General features: G+C 40.1%; 1 protein-coding gene across 4 annotated transcripts in view; it reads right to left on the bottom strand.

The window, feature by feature from the left end:
* ST18 (ST18, C2H2C-type zinc finger) overlaps positions 1-12,665 on the bottom strand; it is a 60,010-nt gene that overhangs the window by 31,564 nt on the left and 15,781 nt on the right. For all 4 annotated transcript variants that reach the window (XM_023751899.1, XM_023751901.1, XM_023751900.1 and 1 more), the window contains 2 exons: positions 10,050-10,243; positions 7,627-7,838 (listed from right to left, as the gene is read on the bottom strand). In XM_023751899.1, coding sequence (XP_023607667.1) covers positions 7,627-7,838; positions 10,050-10,243 — 406 coding nt within the window. The remainder of the gene's footprint in view (positions 1-7,626; positions 7,839-10,049; positions 10,244-12,665) is intronic.

Genomic DNA, 12,665 nt, shown 5'->3' with positions numbered 1-12,665 from the left:
GCTAAATGCCATAGTTGCTGGCATTTTTTCATTTAAAAAAAAAAAACTTGGGTTAAGACTGCACAGCTAACATTCACATAAAATTCCAGACCTCTGTGACAGATGGCTTAGGGAAAGGAGCCATGTGACTGGGCTGCAGAGTTTTATAGTACAAAACCCACAAATAGTGCAGATTTGAGCTCACTGAAAAATATCAATTATCCCAAGGCAACGCTAATATGTATTTTAATTTTCCCAGGGGGGAAAAAAGTTCCAAATAGTACATTTTTCAAAAATAGAGTTGTTATGAGTATACATCTTGAGTAATCGTGTGCTGATTGAAAAAAAAAATCACTCCTAATGTTTAAAAGAGGCACTTTCCCGCAGCCCAGGCTCCAGCCGGCTGCTCTGAGCACCTGACTTGCCTGGGAGAGAGCACGCCTGGGCACCAGGGTACAAATGGGCTTAAAGTGAGCGCACAGATGCAGTCAACAGTTACACTCAGTTCCAGGGAAGGGTCCCTTTCTGCCCGTCGATGGGTGGATCACACGTTCACTGCACAGGGTTTTATTCGGAGCTGTGTCTATGGACATCACTTCCTCTCCAGTCTGAAACTCCAAATGGCAGGATGAAAGTGGGGAGGAGTTGAGAGGGGCGGGGGACTGTAGGAGGAGAAAACAGCCCTTCAGCTGCTATGGAGCCCCACCCCCAGACTTCTAATATTCTCATTTCTCAAAGTGCTCTTTGGGATCTTTAGTTTAACTTTAAATTTTAAGTTTTCTTGAGGGTAGGCATAAGTCTGTCACTACTCATGTACTTTCCAATTTGGGAGCATGGCAAACACCCTCTTATCCATTTCAGCCACTTTCAAGTTAAAGATGCTACCTACAATTTATTCATTCATTCATTAAATTGCTGATAAAGCATTTAATATTTTCAAACTACTATATTTAGGGGAAAAGAAAGTTGAAAAAAATACATTCTTCCTGCCTCTGAGGAGCTTGTTTTATGTGTATAAGAAATTAGTAGTAAAAGGTGATTTAATAAATGTTATAAATTATTAAACTGAAAATTGAGATAATTATTCATTGTAATTGTTATCTGCACTATAAAATAAGAAGTGTCTCAGTTGTACACCAACAGAGAAATGATTACTGAAATTATGCTACATCTATTTAATGACACATTATGCGACCTGTAAAATAATAATTATGAGGACTTTGTAGCAACATGGAAAAGACCTATCACCTACCACCGAAAGCAGGAAACCGCCTGGCATTTCTACTCTGCTTACAAGTAGGGAAAAAATAAATAGAAATTTGTTTCCAGAAGAACAAAAAAGAAAACTGCATAAAGTATGGTCCTTCTATTTAGAGGATGGACTTGTGGCTCTTCCCTCCAATATTTTCCAGGCACATGAAAATAGTGCATTGTTTCAACAATTAAAAATTTCATCATACATTAAAGATGACGATGCAGTTAAAGGAGCAAAATCATAATTTTTACTTTAAATGTTCTGATTATAAAAATTATTAATATTCAAAATATTGGTAGGATAGCCATTGTTTTCCATATTTGGCAAAATTTTCTCTTAATACAAGGTAGGTCTCCCGTCACCTTTTCCTTTCTGACTTGGCTAAAAGGGCGGGCAAAATGAAGTGTCCCTCAGCCTAGGTTTCTGTGGGAGTTAGCCCCTCCCTCATTTTCATCTCTTGTGTTCTTTCACGCTAGCTTCAGGGTGTTTGGGAGTACCTTTTCATGATTGGAAGCTATCTGAAATCTGCTTTCAAAGCAGGCAGATTATTAAAAATAAGGGGGAAAAATAAATATCTAATTCTTACTAAATAGTAATTGAGTATTAAAACTCCTAAATTAAGAGTATAAACTAGTGAAATGTACTCAATATAAATAGAATGGTGGAATTCAGAGGAAATATAAGTGTCTGCCATAGGGTATAAAATTAAAATGAAATTTCCCCCAAGTCTTTGTCTGAAAAATGTATGGAATTCCCCAAAAATCTTTGTCTGGGACTTGGAATCATAGTCAGTGGAAATTGTTGGTGGACCAGCAGTCTGAAACCACACCATGACAAGCTCTCTAAAAAGATGAGAAGTGGGACAGGTGTGAGTTCAAATGGCAGCTCCAACATTCATGGCTGTGCCACTAGGAGAAAATTATTTAATATCTCTGCACCACTGCTGCTTCATCTGCAAAATGAGATAATATCTGCTTTATGGAATTTCTAGAAAGATTAAACAGGATTAAAGTGGGCAAAGTGCTAGTTCATAGTGCCTGGTACATAATAGATATTCAATGAATGACAACTAATCCTATATAATAAAAGGCTAACATGCAATTGTCCCCTCAACCGGGAGTTCGACCAGGAGTTCAACCAGGGGACAGGGCCGACCAGCCAACCGCCCACGGCCCCTCCTCTTGGCTGGCCCTGCCCCCGATCGGCACCTCCCACCCCTCCTTCCTGCCGGCCTGGCCCCATCAGCCTCGATTGGGGCAGGCCAGCCGGACCCCACCCATGCACAAATTCGTGCACTGGGCCTCTAGTAATAATAATAATTTGGGTTTTTGAATACCAAAAGAGACATGTTTCTATGCTACTGTGCTCAGAGGTACAGTGCCAGTTATTAAATATCTATTTTCCCTACACGTGTATTAATTGGTTCCTTGGGATCCTTGACTTGAGTCCCTTATAGCATTTTACACACAGTACATGGTGTAAAGTTACTGAAAAGACCGCTTTCAGATTCTAACCACCCTGAGAGCTGCCAGGCTATTTCTGATATCAGGCAGCAAGAATGGCGATGTGATATCATGTTGTTTCTCGGCCTTGTTCAAGCACAAAACAGACTTTGAACTTTAAACATTTCAAGCAAGTGTCAATTTTTTGTTTTCTTTTAAGGCACACTGTGCATATGCCACTTTGTCTAAACAGGTGGGGGAGACACCAAAACAAACAACAGAACGCTTGGCAAGCAGCAGCGACCGGGATAAAGATAGACTGTGAAGCGTGTTCCTACCTCTGCTGGTGAGGGTGGGAGGGAGGAAGAAAAACGGGGAGTGAATCTGACACGTGCTGGCACAGGCTGTTACGGGGCAGGAGGAAAGCACTCAGCAAACTCCACACACCGGGGATGCTCACTCCATGCCTGCTGCCCATTTGACTGAATTCTCCGCTAATATCAGTAGGAACAGTCACCAGACTAAAGGGAGAGTGTCTGAGGCTATGGTCCGTGTATGCTTTACAAACTCATGTAAATTCCAAATTAAAATAGAGGACATTTGCCCTAACTGGTTTGGCTCAGCGGATAGAGCGTCAGCTTGTGGACTCAAGGGTCCCAGGTTCGATTCCAGTCAAGGGCATGTACCTTGGTTGCAGGCACATCCCCAGTGGGGAGTGTGCAGGAGGCAGCTGATCGATGTTTCTCTCTCGTCGATGTTTCTAACTCTCTATCCCTCTCCCTTCCTCTCTGTAAAAAATCAATAAAATATATTTTTAAAAAAATAGAGGACATTACATAAATCTTAGAACAAATGTAAGTACTAGAATCAAAAGAGGGCTCAGACCTTACACAAAATTATCTCTCACGATTATGCTATCCACTAAGTATTGATACTATTTTTTCTCTTGACTTGATTCTTCAAAGAGATACTTAAAACATATACAGGTAATTTTTGGCAGGGTGGATGTGTTGCATTCACGCCAGGTTGTATTTTAATGAATAATCCCTTTAAAAGTTATTTTCAGATGCAACGGACTTGAGTCTGGGCAGGGGTGTTAGTACTGATATCCTCAGCGCGGTGTTGGGAAGGGGCTGATGAAGACAGTGTCCCAGTGTTGGGTAGAGAGCTGCTCGGGCTGAGGAACTTCAGAAAGAGAAGAGCGTTTTAGAATATCCATAACGCCCAATCTTCATTGCTTTTAGTGTTAAGAACTCAAAGCTCTCCTGCCACTCTGAAAACAGCCTCTGCTTCTATCTTCCACTAGAGTAGGGATTTTGCAAATCAAGAATTCAGATCTCCCACTCAACTTGGAATCGGTTGAGAGCTTGCAAATAGCATGAAAAAAAAATCTATATTCACCTCAACAGGTGAATAGGAAGGCAATGTCAAGGTTCCTGTCCTTGGGCTTGATGTTAAAAAGGTTGTGCCTGGGTGACATCATGATCTATAATTTTGTTGGGCTCTCACTGAGCGCTTTCAGTGACTTCAGAGAAGCTGCTGACATAAAAGAAAGGACTGGATGGAGGCAGAAGGAAAATGAGAAATCAGCTCCTGCCCAAGTTCTGATCAAATTCTCTGCAAAGCCACCCATCCGCACCCGGACACGAGGACCATGGCCGCTGAAAACCTAGCCCTCTGCCTGGGACAACCATTGTGTCTGCTTTGTCTGTCAGCTTTCGGAAGGCAGGGTCTGTGATGGGATCTAACCTGGGCCTGAGCAGTCCAGCACTTCAACACCTTTGGTCCATACAGTTAAGAGTCCATCTGCCAAAATGTCTCTCTAGTACAGCAATTCTCAACCTTCCTAATGCCATGACCCTTTAATACAGTTCCTCATGTTGTGGTGACCCCCAACCTTAGAATTATTTTCGTTGCTACTTCATTACTGTAATTTTGCTACTGTTGGGAATCGTCATGTAAATATCTGATATGCAGGATGTATTTTCATTGTTACAAATTGAACATAATTAAAGCATAGTGATTCATCACAAAAACAATATGTAATTATATGTGTTTTCCGATGGTTTTAGGCAACCCCTGTGAAAGGGTCATTCGACCCCCAAACGGGTCACGACCCACAGGTTGAGAACCGCTGCTCTAGTACATCAAAAATGCTTGGCTGCAGAAGTCAAGAGTAAGGGAAAACTTCCTATGTCCGCATCCTTGGTTCCGAATAGGGAACTCAAGAGATCTATGGCTGTTTTCCATCCGACATAAACATGCTCACAGCCTGCCATGGGGGGGAAAGCAAAGCTAGTGGAAAGAGAGTCAGCCTCGTCCTCAATGTGGCGGGGACGATTGTTCATCCAACGTTAAGCAAAAGGCACAGAGCAAAGTGCAATGCTGACGATACACATGGCCCACAATGGGCACTTTGTCAGAGGCCATTTTCAGGGTTAATTACTTTGGCTTTCTCTCTCTCTCTCTCTCTCTCTCTCTCTCTCTCTCTCCCTCTCTATTTTATTTTTTGCCACAAAAATTATGTTTTGTGGTTTTAGGAATTTATGAGGTTCTCTTCTTTATTCAGGAAACAGGATCCCACGAGGACAGAATTCTACCAATTGCTACAGTTGCGTGCAAATGTGTGGCTGGGGGAAGGACTCCTTACTAAGTGACACTTTGGAGGGGCCATCTTCGGCCTGTTTTAACGACCACTGTGCCAAACGAGGTCACTTTCATGGGGGAATGGTTTAGAAAGCTCCCAGAAGAGCAGACTCCTTCTAAAAGTCTATCTCTGCCCTTCCTGTCTCTTCCATCTTCATCATCACGTAACGGATTTGGCTTCTGCAGTGAAGACTGGGCTGGCAGCTGGGAGGCTGAGACCAGCAGTGAGCTCCTGTCCCCTGGGCAGGCGCATCTGCTCCACAGGGGACACTGGCACTCAGAGTGCGCCCAGTGGGAGCAGAGGAACATACACAGGAAGTCGATCATTTGCATTTTTGAAATAAGCCAATTTAACAGTCACTCTTCTGACCAGAAAAAATGTGTTTTAAAAAGAGAACATATATTGATAAGGGAAAATGCTCTCAGATTTTAGTCATCTTTGTTTGATTCATTGTTTGGCTTCATCAATTAATAGAACACAGGAGTGTATTAATTAAGGTTAAAGTCAGAATTCTGAGAAACAAAAAAATATCTGCATGTGCACATGGAAAGCATTCGACTTAGAATCTTTTACTCAAGTGATTTAGCAGCACTAATCATTATAATGTTGGCCCTTTATTTTCATAGAACAGCCTATACAAAGAAAAAATAAAGCACTAAGAAGGACAATAGTTTAGTATTTCTCCAACTACCTGCATATTGAAAAAGGAAAAAAATATTCAGATTTAAAGATAAATTTTAAAATAACAAAAGTTGCATTTTGAAGTACCCTAGATCATTTATTTAAGTAAATAATTTCTGACTTGGTGTCCTTTGAATTTGGATAACTTGGTATTTTCTTTATATTTTTAGAGGATGTATTTTTCTTTGTTTAAGAATCTCATTTGTTTAAAAATTGTTTTTGAGTGATTCTTGGCCCACCAACTCTTCCTGGGGTTTACTTGGCTCAGATTTGTCCAGAAGCTAATTCCGATTCTTCTGTCAAATGCTCCATAGCACCGCGTTCCCAGTCTCCTGAAGGCCTGGCAGGCACAGGTGAGCAGCTGACCACACTGGGGATGGGGCTGCGCTTAATTGGCAAAGAGACCAGTATCCTTTGATCGCCTGAATCTTGGGGTTAGCGTTTAACCCAAGGTTCTTTCACTGAAAGTAGGAGTAAAATCTCTTCTCCAAATAAGCCCACACTCTATTTCGGTTGCCTTCTGCCATCTGGGTAGAAACTGATTTATTTTAAGGGAGCCCTTTGTGTAGGTAGGACTTCCTGGCTCCCGCTGAGGCTGATGGCAGGCTCAGTCCTGCCCTCCCTCTGGGGAGGATCACTGTGACTCGCAGCCCATCAACCCCTCCTTCTCAAAAGGCAGGACACGGAGGGCCTCTGCTTCTTGTTGTCATCGAGGTGTCAGAAACACGCATGTGGACTTCCCGTTGCTGGTTAGAAAGGCGAGGTCATTAGAGAAACAGAATTAACTTCTGAGGCTTCAGAAATGTGGCATCTTCATGCACCTCCTAGAATTCGATTTTGGATGTGGATGCCCTAAACCAGGGGTGGGGAACCTTTTTCCTACCAAGGGCCATTTGGATATGTATGACATCATTCAAGGGTGATAAACATTATTAACTTAAAAATTAGCCATCTATATTTGGTTAAACATTTAATGAGCTCACCCCTAATGCCTTGCCAAGTCCAGACCAAATGATTTCACGGGCCTTAAATGGCCTGCGTGCCGGACGTTCCCCACCCCTGCCCTTAGCCCTCCAGTCCCCCTGAACTATCTCTTGTGGATTCAATGTGTCCAGGTTTTACTACATGTCCTTTGGGAACTACAGCACCCTGGGCTAGCGATCACATGCAATTACAAAATGCCCTGAGTCAGTTTTGCGAAGGTTTTACGAGTCACAGTTGAATCATACAGTTCCTACCCTCTTTGATTCGCAGACAGCAAAAAGCTTCCCTTGTTCAGACTGATTTTAATGGCAACCCTCTTTTCTTGTGTGCCAAACTCCTCAAACAAACAGACAAACAAAAAACACATAACTTTGAAAGCTACACATCTCCCCAGCCAGTCTCTATAGCTCACCCCCAACTTGGGGGTACCTCCTTCCAGAACAGCCCCTCTTTCATGCCTCCTGGAACCGGCCAACTCATCCCTGTCACTGGGCCCCTGACCCTCTTCTTAAGACAAGGAGGGGATGTGCTTTAGGGGTGGGAGCGGCAGGGCAGTGCACGTGGTTAGGAACATGAAAGGCAGTTTACTCTCAGGGTTCAGGCGCCGGCCCCCCCTCCAGGCTCTTGGACTGGCCTACCTTGGCATGCAGGCTCTGTGGTTTGTTGGAGAGGATGTGGGCAGCCTCCCTGCAGCGGGTGGAAAGGTTCAGGATGGCAGCAGCTGCTGCTATGTGGGTGTCTTCGCTGCACTGACCGTAGCTGTAAGAGCTGGCACGGCAAGGGCTCTGTGTGTGGGCGCCTGCACCAGGCAGTCCATTAGGAAATTTCCCTGGATTTGAAAAATGCTTCGCTGCTGAAAAGAGATTTGATTAGCAATTGCATGTACGTGGTGCCGGTCATTAAACAGATTTGTTTTAAAGATACAACTCCTTGCTTTAAAATATGTGAAGAGTGAATGAAAACACGATCCATTATGCATTGGTACATTCAAGGAAGGTTACTCAGATTGGTTATCACAGAAGTTCACAGATGGTGTGAATGCTGGAGAAAAAAAGATGCCTATTCTCTTAATATTTTTTGTATTTCTACATCTTATAGCAAAAACTCCACAGCTAATGTTATGGGGCAAGTGCACTGGCAGCATTTGGGGCAAAGATTGTATATTAAAAACCACTCTAGCTAAAACACATCAGGGCCTACAGAGGGTTAAGGCTTATACATCTGTAAACTGTGTGTGTACGGACCAGTCATTCCAGAAGAGAAAATATATATCCTTTCAATATTTGCTTTCACAATAACAAGTTATATTTAGATATGGAATTGCATTTCTGTTTACTTGATACCCAGGTTTGCTTTGTACTTAAACCAGTAGAAGCTGTTCTCCCTCCAACTCGATGGAACTAACGAGGTGGCAGAGTCTTTAACGAGCTGGCATTTTGCATATTCAGGCAGCACACGATGAGCAAAGGACAGAGAAAATGTCCTCAAGGTGAACAGAGAGGCAACTTAGATATCAAGGCGGAGTTTCTGTTTTATGTTTCTGTTGTGGGGACCAAAGCATTGCCGAGAGAGAGAATTATGCATATTTCTCTTCACTGGGTGTTTGTAAACATCGCTCAAGGTTACAGTCGACACACCCAAGATAATTGGGGATTATACTAAAGCAGTTAGTTATTCATTTTGCTGTCAATATTGTTTATTTTAAATGTTTTATCATTATTTTTATAAAACAAAATTTGAAAACTTATCAAATGTTATCCCTACATAAGAATATGAAAATATCACGGAATATTTCACATTTTTAAACCAATGTTGATATTATGTGAGTATACAGATAGCTCTTATTAACTAGCTTTACCAGAATTAAACAGATATGCACGTGTGTGTGTGTTGCATATTTTTAATGAAACTATATATAACATTGTATAGATAGATACAAAACATACTCTGTGCATGTGTGTGCGCACATGTGTGTGTGATATTTTTCCTTAATCTAACAGGTTTTCAGTGCTTATTTATGGTGTCTGGGGCCTATTTTTGGTAAGAATAGGCAGAGCATATTTGGAGTAGAAGCTCCTTCTCATTGATAGCAGACTCATTTCAGGCCTGGTTTTATACTGCTAGGTTCATATAGCATCCTAGTCCTTTGAAAGAGGAGATCAATATCACAGAATGAAGCAAAGACTCTGTGTTGTAGGAGCACTCAGTCTTGGTGAAGAGGTGTGAGATCAAAGGATTTCACAGAATTGTGGAATGTTGTATATAATTCGTGGTCTATGGAGGACTCAAAGTGGGGAATTAGTTTGCTTCTTCCCTTATGATTAAGTTACTATAATGAAAAAATCATTCCTGGCTTTATTGCCAACGTCACTTTCTCTCCTTTTCATTAAAATACTCAAAGACTCTAAACAACTTGAAAAATAATGTGTTAGGAAAACCATCAAGCTTTATATGTTAGAGCATCGTTGAGTGATGAACACATCTTCCATGTGGATGTGTTAGCGTTAGAGTATTAACACATTTTCAATGTTTCTATATAAATTCTTAAATTTGTGAGTAAATATCTCCATAGCCACACACATTTTTTCCCAGTAAATTGTGTTCCTTCTTAGACTTTTCACTTTTTCTCCTACTTTCAGTCTGAACACTTTTGCTAATTAAGTAATGTTTTAAGTAGTATTTCAATATTTTACCTATTAAATTTTCAAAAGTTCATTCTCAGTCAAATTTACTCTCTTATAATAACTCTTACCATTTTCAATATATTAATCCCAATCTCAGCTAAATGTGGAATAAATATTTCTTTAGAAAATTGTATTCAGACTAAACAATAGTACCACATTTTTAGAATAATTAAATCATTCATTAATCACCATATTCAGTGTAAGTTCATATAAAATCAGCAACACTCATCAACTTATCGTTGTTTCTGTTATTTCGATGTGCAATATATTTTCTCTTCTCCCAGCAGTGAGTAGCATATTTAAGTACACCCCCCTCCCCAAACACACACATACACAATACACGTTTTTTGGAATAAGCATTAGAATTCAAAGCTTACATTCAGGAAACGGTGCAGTTTTTTGTCCTTGACCTGTTTGTATTAGGGGTCGTTTACCAAAAACCTGTGCATCGAAGCTGGCATAATCAAACGGTACTTTTCCAAATTTCTCTTGTTCTTTTGACACCGTGGCTCTGGGGGAGGCGATGGCTTGTGATCGGAAATTGAATTCTATTTGCTTCACCAAGCTTGTCCTGAAGAGTTTGAAAGAAATATGGTGAACCTCGTGGTGAACACACCAGCCTCAGCATTAAAGCAGATCAGAGGTGGCATGCCTGCGGGCACCCTTAGCGACACTGCACTGCGGGAAAGGCCTTGGTCACAGCTCTGCACCCGGAGTAAGAGACAGGGAGGCGCTTTGGGCTCTGGGTGGCTAAGGTGAGGCTTCATTTTGTGTGTCTCAGTCTCCCATCCATAAAGGAAAGATGTACAATCTCCCACTCATTTGATGCAGATGCCACGAGGAGCAAGTATTTGATGGATGTTAGCACTTTGAGCTCCTTAGAGAAAAGTGCCGTGTAACTATTAGTAGGGCACTGACAAGGTGTGCACGTTCTGCTTGCGAGGACTGTTCATCAAATTAGCAGTGAAAAGTAACATAACTGGTGAGGAAAAGCCGTTATATTCTGATCAGGAGAAGCGATGCTGGCCTCTGCCGTGCTCAGCAGAACTGGCAGGAGCCCAGCACCTCAAAGGAGCAGCCAAGGCACCAGGAAACCGCTTCCTGGATTGTGAGTTTCTTGTCAGGCTTTTCACCTTTCTTGCTAACTGCAGTCTGAATGTTTTTGCTAATTTACATAATCGTTTAAATAGTATTCAATATTGTAGCTATTAAATTGCCATCATTTCAATAGGAATCTAAATTACTGTGTTATCACAGCTATCACAGTTTTCAACAAAATTATCCCAATCTAAGCTAAATGTGAATTAACTATTCCTTTAGAATTATTGTATTTGGATTACACAAGGGCATCCTATTTATGGAGTACCAGTTCCAGTCAATGAAAACACAAATATTGTTGTGCTATGGTCTAATGGTAAAAGAATTTAAACAAATATACCTTTCAGAATACATATATGTATATATAGATATGTATATAGATAGATAGAGATAGATACATATATAGATATAGATAGATATACAAGGTGTCCCAAAAAACATGTATACACTTTAACAGCTGGTAACTCACTTAATTTTCACTCCTTTTCAGGTTCAACTGATTTGAAATAATAGGCGAAGCCAGACTAAGTTTTGAACAAAGAAAATTTATCTACTAGACTTTTCTATGGGGATACGTAAAAGATAAAGTTTACAGTACAAAACTGGCAACAGCTGACAAATTCGGGGTGCACAAATCCCGAAGGAAATGACTCTTGATGCTTGTAATTCCAGTGCTTTGCATTATCAAGCAGTGCCTGGACCAGAACAGTCATCAGTTTGAAAACAGGTGTTGACCAAAAAAAAAAATTATTCATTTCTGTAGATTTTTTTAAATCTTGAAAATGAACTGTATGTTAATAAACACTTACTTTATAATCATTCAAAGTGTGTATACATTTCTGGGGGATTCCTATACATATTTATATGTGTATGTCTCCTACCAAAACATGCCTGACTCATCAGAATGTCAAAGTTTTGATAATATTTCCTGGATTTTGTAAAAAAAACTTTTTTGCTGAAATATAAAAATATTTTGAGTGATGAATTAATCTTGCTATTGTGTATATAACTTGGTTTATACTCCTAATGTTGCATGTGTTCCAGTCTAAAACAATATTTATTTTTTAAGAAATTAGCAAATTAAAACTTAATGTTATTTCTATATTTAATAAATAACCTACTTAGGGGAAAACTAGAGAATACAGTAATACTAACTAAGAAGCTTGTTATAAAATATTAAATTGCTAGTTATTCAGTAATTCATGTACTTCATTTGACATATATTCTTTTTTTAATATATTTTATTGATTTTTTACAGAGAGGAAGGGAAAGAGATAGAGTGTTAAAAACATCGATGAGAGAGAAACATCGATCAGTTGCCTCCTGCACACCCCCTACTGGGGATGTGTACACAATCAAGGTACATGCCCTTGACCGGAATCGAACCTGGGACCCTTCAGTCTGCAGGCTGATGCTCTATCCACTGAGCCAAACCTGTTAGGGCTTGACACATATTATTCACTCATGGAATTTGAATTCCTATTTTGAATCTTTTAATTAAATCTATAGGATCACATATTAATAGAAGCCAAATCTCAAAAAAATATTCCTACTATCTATTTTGCATTTCAGTGTCTCAGTAACAATGAAGATCTGATCATCTGTTTTCATCCTGAAATCACTTTTCTTAGATATATGATTTTTATATTACTAAATATATAACATTAAGTGGCATCATATATAGTTTACTACTTAGGTATAAATATTGTCTTCTAAACTACCAGAGATTGTGATGCACCTAGGACAAATTAGATATATTTTATTAATAGTTACCAACTTACTCAATTAAATCTTTGTTTTAAAAAAAGCTAAATGTACATGTGGAAGAGAAGGCGAATATATAGCATCACGTAGTTTGAGTGATATGAATGATTTATGGTGGCATTTTCTCTGGG

Source organism: Myotis lucifugus, unplaced genomic scaffold (assembly GCF_000147115.1).
Source record: "Myotis lucifugus unplaced genomic scaffold, Myoluc2.0 scaffold_27, whole genome shotgun sequence".
Taxonomy (NCBI): domain Eukaryota; kingdom Metazoa; phylum Chordata; class Mammalia; order Chiroptera; family Vespertilionidae; genus Myotis; species Myotis lucifugus.
This window is presented reverse-complemented; position numbering and strand designations above follow the sequence as displayed.